This window comes from Nelumbo lutea, chromosome 3 (genome assembly GCF_056320005.1).
Source record: "Nelumbo lutea isolate HS-2025 chromosome 3, American lotus-T2T, whole genome shotgun sequence".
Lineage (NCBI taxonomy): Eukaryota > Viridiplantae > Streptophyta > Magnoliopsida > Proteales > Nelumbonaceae > Nelumbo > Nelumbo lutea.
The window spans coordinates 2,517,182-2,528,617 of record NC_142686.1 but is presented as its reverse complement, the minus strand read 5'-3'; the positions used below and the strand labels follow the sequence as shown (position 1 = coordinate 2,528,617).

Genomic DNA, 11,436 nt, shown 5'->3' with positions numbered 1-11,436 from the left:
TCCTAATAATTATTTTTCCAGAAATTAAAATTCTCTATTGGACCAATTACAATCAATATTCTACATTCTAAAATCTAACAAGACACATTGATGCCAGAGATGGCTGTGTTTGGATAAGCTTCTGTTTTTGAGATTTGGGTTATGATAAACGAAAATGTGACGAAGTGTTATAAGCTTTTGATAAGTTTTTCTTTTAAAAATCTATTAATCTAAAGTCAAAACACTTTTAAGGAGAATAGCACAGATTCTAAAAGTCTAAAAATTGGGGCTTTGTGCTTTGCGGCTTTAATCCTCAAGTTTATACAAACCCAATTCATGTTAGCGCATGACGATGCTTTGAATTTACGTTAATGCCAACAAAGACTCACATTCATTGTCCAAATCTTTACGTTGGAACTAAAATAAAAAAGAAGAAAAAAAAAAGAAGAGAAATACAATTATATATATATATATATATATATTGATACATAATTATATGTTATATATGGTCCAACGTAACACTTGTTACTTCATCATATACATCATGATATGCTAGTTCGATTGCTCAACCCCACAGGGGCGGAGGTAGGAAATTTTCATGAAGTGGGAGGGAGAATAAATATGGATGATAATAGGGGGGCCAACCAATTGGGGTGGAGAATGAGGATGGGGAAATTTATATGAAATAGTGAGGATATTTTTACCATAGGGGGGCCATGGGTCCCCCTGGCTCCGCCCCTGCAACCCCAATATTCAGAATGTGGAGACACTAGAGAGCCTTCACGCAAGCAAAAGTCAATAGTCATCGATCTGCGCAGTATCATCACCGGCCGAGAGATTGGTGATATATATATATATATATATACGGCCAACACAGGGAGTACGTCGTCGTCGTTATTACTTATTAGGCTTGAAAAACTTGCACCAGCTACCAGCTATATATGTTGGGTTAAATCACGAGCTTTTACTAGATCCCAATGTTGAGATCAGAACAAATGCCTCGATCTCGATCCCTGCCTGATTTAATTGTGCCTTTCTCATTTCTCAGGGGTAACATTAGTTAAGCTTAATAGTAATAATACTTGTACATGTAAACGTATGTCTCTGTATATCTAAAATTAATCAAAACAGATTGATCTGAAAACCAAACACGCTAGTAATTGGGTAATCCAATGGACATGAACCGGAATTGGAATGCATTTTGCTGGTAACAGAATGGGGTAATTCAGTCATTTTGTAAAATCTCATTGACGACTGGTATCTACTTTATGGTAGAAACTACAAAGGCAAGTTTGCTTGCGTTCCCTAAAAAGAAGATATCTCTTTTGTCATCTTCTCTCTTGTAAGAAAACATTTCATAGGCCTTTCTACAATGGCAAACCTACCGCTCCCAACCTCTCTCGTACCACTCTTCTCTTCTTCTTTCTTCTTCTTCTACTAATAAGACTCGATGTATATGAATACTTTCACTGCCAAATTTCGTAGATTTTGTCAAAAAGGAGGATGCCTGGTGGCTGGTGCCTGGTGCCGTCTCCTCGTGGTAGTAGTCTTTTCAATTTCGCTGCAAGGGTATTTTGGGCATTAGGTTTCCTGGCGTCCCCAAACACGGAGGTTGACACGGCCGAGTAAATTCGCCGCCGGCCGCACTACCCTGCCATTTGAGATTGAGAGCACCATCTCACTATAATAACTATATCGATATTCTTTCCAAAAGAAACAAGAAAAAAAAAAAAGAAAAATCAGAAACTGTTAAAAAGAGCTCCGGCATTTTTTTTTGGGAAACCGCGTTTTCACCGGTTCCATCCCTGTCTCCCTCCTCTCTCTCTCTCTCTCTGTCTCTCTCTTTCTCTCTCTCTCTTATCAGTTTTACTTCCGTTTTTACCCTCCGGCTGTATTTAGAAACCCACATTCCCAATTTCCCATCCTACCTCACACAGTAATCTCTCTCCCTTCTTTCTCCATCTCCATATCTTTATTATTATTATTATTACTAGTATTATTATTATTAGTTTTCGAAAGGCATATCTCTATATCTTTTGTTTTTGCATTCCATCTATTTGTGCTCTTGGGCTCAATGACAGCTCCAAACATGGCGACGATTACTGCTTCTTTGGAGCGGTCTCTCCAGAACTTTTCTCTCAACCACGACGACGGGGGCGGTGGCGCCGGTGTGATTGGCAGGTCGGCGACTTCGGATGCGACAGATAATCTGACAATAAACGCCGATACCACCGTAGAACTTAATTCACACGTCGCTCTTCCTTATCAATGGGAGCAGTGCCTCGATTTAAAGGTTTCCCAAAAAGCCCCCTTTGGCCCTATTCCATCTCCTTCTTCATTAAATGCATAACCAGTCTCTACATCACTTCTTTTCTTTTAAGTTTTATCCTCCAACAAATTATTTGTGTGTTTAAGAACTGCATAAAGGTCGCTTTTCTTTGTTTATTTTGTCCTGTGCTCATTACTCTCTCTCTCTCTCTCTCTCGTTCTCCTTTTATCAAATAAACAGTCAAACAAAGAAAAGGGAAAATAAACGAGCTTTTTCTCTAGACTTTTGTGAGTTTTGCCTTTTTCTTTTGATATCCAACCTTGTTTTTTCACAAGTGTTGATTTTGCTGTTCTGGGTGGTTGTGTGTGCAGACGGGGGAGATTTATTATATAGACTGGCGGAACGGGACGAAAGAAAGAGAAGATCCAAGAAAAGCGCTGAGGTCTGCTGCTGGAGGTTATTATTCGGACGTGGACGATGATGAAGACGACGACGACGACCAAGAAGAAGAAGATAGCTCGTGCGAGAGCGAGGGTTCCTGCACTGATTCATGTCCTTCGACAGCAAGGGACGATTGCCATCGCCAAGACGTAGGCAATCATGTTCTCGTAGTCGCCGGTTGCAAGAGGTGTCTCATGTATTTCATGGTGCCCAAAGAGGTTGAGGAGTGCCCCAAGTGCAGCGGTATGCTCTTGCACTTCGATCGAACGGACAGCGAGTGACATTAGGTTTTTGGTCTTCTCTTTTCCTTTTGTTTTTTTTTTTTTTGTTTGATAAACGTGGCTTGAGATATTTTCAGTGTGGATTGATCAAGTGAAAGAAATGGGTGCGGGCATCAACTGTTTTTTCTCTTTTCTTTTCCTTGTTCTTTCTCTCTTTTGTTTTTGTCTGTTTTTTTTTTTTGTAAGCTTGCTTCTTTTTTTTTTTTTTTTTTTTTTTAATGTTGGTTTGAAGCGCCATTAGATTAGAGTTGCAGAGAAGAGCTTTAGTCTCGAGAGCCAGCAAGGTCAATGAGCAGAAGGAGAGAATAAATTTGGTAATGATTGCGACATGTGGCTCTCTGTAATTTTTTATGCTTGTTTGTTTAATTAGTGTTAATTCTTTTCATAACCTTATATTCTTCTTCCCCCATTGTCCATTGACAAGGTAGTTTTTGAATTAATTAAAGAATGGGAAGAGCTGGCATGCTTAGTGTCAATGTTTCACTCGCTAATGGCCGTGTATTTCGACGGATAGAGATACGATCTTTTTTTTTTTTCCAATAACTACTGTTATTAAATGACAATATTCTACTTATATTATATTAATTACTGAACTTGATACTTTGATTAATTATGATTATGAATGGAATGGAATAGAATAAATAAGCTTCTAGTTTCATATGTTGTGTTTGTTGTGAAGTAGTGATTGATTGATGCATTTTTAATCTTCACGTCTGGTCTGGTCTGGTTGGTTATTAGTTTATTACTTTGTTTAGAGAATTAGGGTTAGAGTTAGAGGCAGCCGAGAAATAAATGTTCGTTTGGTTGGGGTTGTTTACTTGCTTTGTGCCTTAAGGTGTGGACTTGTGCTCCGTTGGTTACGCCTACTGTAATATACTAACCGTCCGATTCGTAGGCTTAACAGTACTCATCCTTGTTATATGAGGTGGTTGTCCAATGTCCATGTCTGCCTTTTTCGTTTGTCTGCTTTCCGAATCTTTTGGACAGAAGCATTTGTTCACTTTTCAATTCCATACTCCATAGTCCATACCAAATGAGAAATGAATAGGCATGAATCAATTATCAATCTTTTTTTTTTAAACATATATATATATATATATATATATATAGGTAGACATCATATACAATCAATCAAGACCGCTTAAAATCTCCAAGGTAGGAGCATCTGAAAATTAAACTGGATGACCATGATTTGTTTGTTTATGTTTTAATTAGGGTGTGGAAAGATTTAGGTCTTATGTCCTTTTTTTTTTAGCTGAAGAGAGAGAGAGAGATTAGAGAGGAGGAGGGAATACGAATTGGAATATTTTGAACAGCTTTACTGCTGTGTGGAGGTTGGGAGGGGTAGGCTAGTGATGGTCACTTCACGAGAATCTTCTTCTGAAACTCTCAGCAAAATCCAGATCCAAATCGCGTGGTGAACAGCTGGGGTGGGGCTCACGTTCCCCAGCTTCTTTTGGCATCAGCTTAATAGTCTGGGATTCCCTCTTACGTCAATAGTCTTACCATTTGGCATTTGAAAAAATAAAAAATAAAACTCGAATCTCCTACGTGTCTACACTTGGGTTGGGGATTTTCTTCTCCTCAGGGAAAACACCATCGTTGGATCAGAATCTCATAGAACTAGTCTCCCTGGCTATCAAGGTGTGTAAAACTGTTACAGCTAGAAGAGCAAAGAGAGTGGCTAGGCACTAGTAGGCAAATTGACAATTGAGAGTTGAGATATCATGTACGTAGGAGAATCCCGATTCCAACACCACGACTTTCCCTTTTGATGGGGAACAGTGAATCCTCAAAACTAATCTATATCATATCAATCTCCAACCCAACAATGCAGTTCCAATCTAACGGTTTTATCCTAAGGAACACAGCTTAAGCTGTCAATTCAAGGAGTACTCCAAGGTGGACTCGGGATTAAAAGTTCAATCAATCACTGCCGATGCTTCTTCCCCGAACCTGGACATGTATAAGAAACCAAGAAAGTGCAAGTTTAGGAGAAAATTTGCAGTGGGGTGGTGAGGTTGTTGGTTCTGAGAGACACAGATAGGTCCGTCGTCCTAAAAGATTCTAATTTTTCATCAGGCTATCACAGAGAGAGAGAGAGAGAGAGAGAGAGAGAGAGCGCTTTGGTACGAAGAAAGAAAAGTGGTCCAAAAGGTTCTCTGGAGCAGACAAAGGAACCTTTCCTTCCTTGCCAGTAGAGAATCTAAGCAGAGAGCTTACAGAGCAAAGAAGAGAGAGAGAGAGGCAGGCTCAATCACATGGTCAGTGACAAAGTATGGGATACGCGTAAGAACTCTAGTATCATGGCATTCACATGTATTTATCTTTTCAATACAACACTTGTTTTTTTTAATGATAGAATATATTGCATTTGTCCATAATGGTGATGGAGATTATCTATGAACACCTTTCATTGATCCCAAGTGTTATAGTTTATAATCCATATGCTCAATAATTTTCAACACAAAACAATTCAATTTGATGGTTTCACGGTATCCAATCAAGCTAACCTCTCCCTCTCTCTCTCTCTCTCTCTCTCTCTATATATATATATATATATATAACCTTCATATGGTCTATAATGTATAAGGTTCTGTTTGGAAAGATTTTCCACTTGTTATGTGAAACAAATTAGGTACTTGCATACTTATAGTAGTACAAGCATTTAGTATTGGTGTGGTCTGCTACTTGGATTGTTCCACAACCACCAAGGAATCTAACAAATTATTTTGGGGCCCAAAAAGGTCCCACAAGTTTTTGTTGCCCCTCTCCTTATCGTCCATTAATGGGCCAAATTTGAGCCCAAAAACCCTTGTCACTTGGTCAGAGTAACTTTTCGGACAATCTCAATATAGAGATTTGGTGAGTCCGCGACTGAAATAATGCCAGTATGTATTATTGAAACCTCTTCCAACAACAACACCAACATCAGTGATAAAAGGTAGTGTGGATTCTAGCCTTCTAGGAGTTGGATTGAATAGGCCGGTTGGCAATTCCATGGGGGACGTATATCTCTATGTCACAGACTATAATCATCACTTCCAACTAGTGAAACCTTTTTAATAGGTCCCACTTTACCGGTAGTGCTTAACTAAACAGACCCGGAAAGAAAAGTAGAAGTTCGATCTGGGACCCAAAAGATCAAAATTACTCAAATATAGCAGGTAGGAATCAGATGGTTGATCAATTCAGTCAGCATACAGGAGATCTTTAAAGTAGTAGAGATGGCATTTCCTACTCACTTCCTATAACCATCAATTCAACTGTTATTAGTTCGGTTGATTAATTGCAATTAAAATAGACATACAGCTATGTTATGAGGTTGATTTCCCGACTTGAACATCCTTCACCTTAATCATTCCAAATGGAATAAAGCATTATTAACGTCAGAATGGCAATAGGTACCCGGATACCCGACATAATTTGGGTCCACAAATTTTGGACCTGAGATCATAATTGAGTTCAATCCAGACCTGGTCAGCGAATGGCCAATAAACATTTGATTATATAAATTAATAAATATTGGAATTTATAGCATGGGAACACAGAAAATTAAGCCATTTTTATTTTTATTTTTATTAACTGTATGCATCAAATTAATAAAATTTTGGGTTTTCTTTAGTGCTATACAAAGCCACCTATCATTTCATTTGGTGGGTCTGGAACCATCAGTGACCTGTGTCATATACACCAGGCCTATATACCTGACAATACCCCAAAATAAATGTGTATATAACAGGGTCCGGGTCTGGGTATAGATGGACAGAAACCTCGAACAAACTGTTGACACTCAACCCGCATCAGTCCAAAACTCTATATTGCCACTTTTGGTAGGAACGGGCAGCTCCGATGGCTGGTCTGGCCAGCTTTAGGTCTTGATGTGCTTAAACTGTGCACATCATGTCCGGGCCTATCCCTCTCTGGTCTGTCTTAGTCTGAGCGAAACTGGTATAGTCTTGGATAGGCGGATAACTGCCTTAGATAGTCGTATACATTCCATATACGTACGTTAATGTGTAACCATACATGCAACACGCAACTAAAATCAAACAATTTTGTTGGATGGAAATCCTTTTTCTATGTTAGCGTAGCATGTACTGTCCCTAGTTTTAGGCCTTCCTAGGAAATTAACCAAGGCAGAAATTAAACCCCCACCCAAAAAAAAAAAAACAAACTAGAGAAATCCTAACTTCTAAGAGTAGATTTTGCACAGGACCTATGCGTTAAAAGGTAAACTATCCATTCCATGAAAAACTTAGAACTGAACCTATCCTATCGCAAGTCGAGCTTTCATTTTAAAACAAGGACGCAACTCTTTTTCTTTTCTTGTTGCCTCAGAAAATAATAAAGAGACAACTTGTGAGTTGGGTGTTGTTTGGATAAATGCCAAATGAAGTTGATTTTAGATTATTATTATTATTTAGAAAAAGAAGAAGAAGAAACTATTGTAAAGGATATGGTTGATTTTATTATTAACAAAAGGGCAATAGTGAATTAAGGTTTGTAAAGATTTTTCTACATTTTTCTTTAAATCAAATACAGCCTTAAAGATCCATACAAGATTCAAAGTATCAATATGTATCGTCCCGCATCAATCAAACACAGTCCTAGAGAAGATGTATCGATATTTTAAACCTTGAATCCATGATATAAAAGGAAAAAAAAAAAAGAAATCCCTCTTCATGACTTTATTTTAACTAAAACTATGTAAATAGAATCAATGTTATGTTATAATTGCATGTTTACATGGATAGATGGATACAGTAGTAATCAAATTAAAATATACTCTCTAATCGGTCTCTATACTCAGACTAAGATCTGCAGAAATTTCCTTCAAAAACGATTTTTCAACTTAATAATAATAATAATAATAATAATAATAATAATAATAATAATAATAATAATAATAATAATAATAATACGAGAGAGATAGAAAAGAGCTGAGGCTTGAGCCTTGACTCAGGGTCTAAAGTGAGCCGTACATGCAAAGAGTGAGGAGGAAGAGCATACCTTGGCAGTTGCCACCAAACCAATTCCATGCAGAAAGTAGAAACAAATTAGAAACCGATTCCCCCAGTCGTCCCTCCCTACCTACAGTACAGTGTAGAAAGAAATAGAATAGGCGTTTATTTAATTAATTGAACACGGTAAGGCAACACAGTCACAGCCAACAGGCATATGACACTGCTAATAACCGGTCATTCCAAGGCTTCTTTCTTCTACTTGTTTCTGCAACTGCAGCATGCAGCAAGTTTCCACTGACCTGACTACTTATGACTACTGGCATTATAATCAGTATGAATATCGTTGTTCTCTCTGCAGCGAAACTGCTTATCCAGTCCCGAGGGTCGTAGCAGCAGCTTCTCTAAGTCTCCAACATCAACATGCCTCGGAACTTGGAAGCTTTAATTTCTTAAACCGGCCTACTAATTTATTAAATACTAATAATATTGCTGGTGGTTATAACTTAAATTTCAAATGGAGCCTTATTGCATGGAGCATTTCATAATTATGGGCCTCTGGACTGCTGAATGGGTTTGGAGGCCCAAGCTATATATATATATACAATATTTGAAATGAATGCTTATAGAATGCTAGCTAATCTATGAAACATGGAATATATGTAGTACATGTGACCCACCTATACCTATACCAATACTTATAGAGAGAGAGAGTTGAAGGACCCACCTGAAAACGGCAAAATCACTGCCTTATGCTTTCCGCGTGGTTTTGATAACATTTTGTTCTTATTATTTATACATTATTATTGTCTTATAAATTAAGCAACTCTACGCGGATTGGTTTGTCAATATGTCTAAAATACAAATACAATGTCATGTGTGGGACATGTTGTTTGTCAAACACATACAGGGTCCCACACGATATACAAATAGTGCTTTCTCCCTTCTCCCTTCTTTATAAATTAAATAAGACACTTAAGCTTAATTTGGAAGGAGTATAAATATAAATATATAAAGTGTAAAAGTTGATATTTTATATTATTTTGTATTTATTTATATTGTATATATTTACATTTGTATTTTTTCTAAACTGAACCTTAACACAGCTTATAATTCCATAACCTAAGTCCTTGTCAAGTTTTGCAACCCAAATCCCCAAATCCAACAAATACGTCATTACATTATTATTGGTTCAATTTCATCAACACAAATTCAGCCCTAAGCTAGATTAGTACGTACTTGGGGGGATAGAGACGAGTCGAGACGGGATTCCTCCTACCTGACCATGCCCATTTGGCATTTGCCAATTTAGGAGTGTCGATTCGATTGGATTTGGTCCAAATTCAGTCCAATGTGAATCCATTATAAATGGATCAGGTTCAATCCAATCCAATAAATATTTTGAATCAATTTGGACCTGTTTAATTTAATGTTCGGATCATTCAATTCATTCAAATTCATTTTGATTTAGATTAGTTTTAGCCGAAACCCCGTCCATTGACACATATATTCTTATCTTATATCAATGGATCAGATATTAGCTTAATCCAACTCAATCTAATATAAATTTATTATGAATGGACCAGCTCCAATCTAATCTAATAAATATTTTGAACCGAATTGGTCCAATCCAATATTGTCTTATTGGTCCATTCAATTCATCCAAATTAATTATAAACTGGACAGGGTCCAATCCAAAATTGGTCCATTGACACCCTTATTTACCATCCCTTCTCATCAAGTCCATAATTCGAATTCAAGGAATACTGGTCTAAGGAAGACCACTTATGTAGCCCCGCTTTTTATGTCTGACAGTCCACACCACACGCCCCGGTAGCGATGAATCAAACCCCAGGGGTATTCATTCGGTATTTCGGTCCGTCAAATTTGATTCGGTTTGGAAATACAACCTAATCGATATGAATCAAATCAAATCGAATTACACTTAAAAATTTAAATAAACCAAATCGAATTCAAATTGATTTATTTTGGTTGCTTAAAATATTAATACATGCTATATTTGTATTAATAGTTATTTTTAAAACATATCAAAATCTATAATTAAAATACATATTATATATTATTAATATAAATAATATATATTACAAATATATGTATTTACTTTGATTAATTTAATTTTTGGTTCGGTTCAGTTGAATTTTCTTCTCAAACTGAACCAAAGCCCAAAATTTCTCCTCAAACAGAACCGAATCAGAATTGGGAAAAAAATTAGAAGCCACAATGTCGTTGAGAAGCTAGGATTCAAACATGTATTGTTGTTAAATCCTCTTCCCATGATGCAAACCTCTGATTACCTTCGAAATCGAGGAAAAGGAACACTTGAAATTCCATTTAGAAAATTTCTACTATTTGCCCATTAACAGAGATTTATTACAATTTACAAAACAAAACCAAGAATTCTAAACTAATATGAGTGCTAATGCTAAAATTGAATATAACAAAAACAACGCATGCATGCATTTGATTGATTGATTACAAAAAAATATAAAATTTAGCTCTGTCAACGATACTATGCATTTCTCATTCTCGTCTTTATAAATGATTATAGAAAAATTTTCATCACAGATTGAGGTTCAAAGTATCGGAAACACTATGCATATAAGAAGGCAAATTTAAGAGATGTACCGGGATACGCCTTGGATATGCATGGATACGGACGAAAAATTAAGATACGCATGAAAACACATGGAAATGCTATAAATACTCTAATAAATCATAAATAAACATCAATATCACTAAATATAAGACTTAAATGAGCTATTTATACATAAAAATTACATGTTTTAATGGGTTTTTATAAAAAAAAAACATATTATAATCAACAAATGGGAACAAAAACGTACTATTTAATAAAATAATCAATTCAGTTCCAATCTTCCAAGTTCCAACTTCAAATTTTAAATCTTTTATAATTTACAAATTCAACATTTGAATCCCATTATGATGTTTAAAAGTTAAAACTTTACATGAAGTCATGAATCACATAAAATTTCAATTATTATATAAATTATCCAATTTTAAGTGTTAATGTGTTAGTAAATTAATTTTCAATTGCTATTATGAAAATTTTTATTTTTTTAAATATTTTTTTTAATTATTATCTAATACAAATATCCAATTAAACAAATAATAACTGTTTTCAAATTTTTGAGGCCACAATTATATTCACATTCAAATTATAGGTTTTCATGTGAAATATATCAATACCTTTTATTTTATATTTTTTAAATATTACTAAAAAAATCTTTTTAATTGTTTTAAACATTTTTCCAAGTGTTATCTAATCCATTTAAGCAATTAACAACCATTGAAACAAATAATTATGTAAAATTTGTAATTATTGAATCAAACATTTTTCTGTGTTTTTTAAATAATTATTTATTTTTACTCAAATAATTATTTTTCATGTTTTATTCTAAAAATTAAACAATTTTTTTTGAATGGCTTCATGGACATCTATTATTTTTATTCTAAAATTTAT

The 11,436-nt window shown here is 35.5% G+C and overlaps 1 protein-coding gene across 1 annotated transcript; it reads left to right on the top strand.

Moving 5' to 3' along the window:
* Nucleotides 1–1,293: 1,293 nt before the first annotated feature.
* LOC148862363 (protein CURLY FLAG LEAF 1-like) lies at nt 1,294–3,363 on the top strand. The gene is made up of 2 exons (XM_088974258.1): nt 1,294–2,272; nt 2,620–3,363. The coding sequence occupies exons 1-2, from the start codon at nt 2,054–2,056 to the stop codon at nt 2,968–2,970; spliced, it is 570 nt and encodes a 189-aa protein (XP_088830384.1). The 5' UTR covers nt 1,294–2,053; the 3' UTR covers nt 2,971–3,363.
* The last annotated feature ends 8,073 nt before the right edge of the window (nt 3,364–11,436 follow it).

What these genes read in the sequence shown, in the direction of transcription:
- LOC148862363 (XM_088974258.1), top strand. Translation starts at nt 2,054, where the DNA reads ATGACAGCTCCAAACATGGCGACGATTACTGCTTCTTTGGAGCGGTCT. An exon ending in AGCAGTGCCTCGATTTAAAG is followed by an intron (nt 2,273 to 2,619) that starts GTTTCCCAAAAA and finishes TTGTGTGTGCAG; the next exon opens with ACGGGGGAGATTTATTATAT.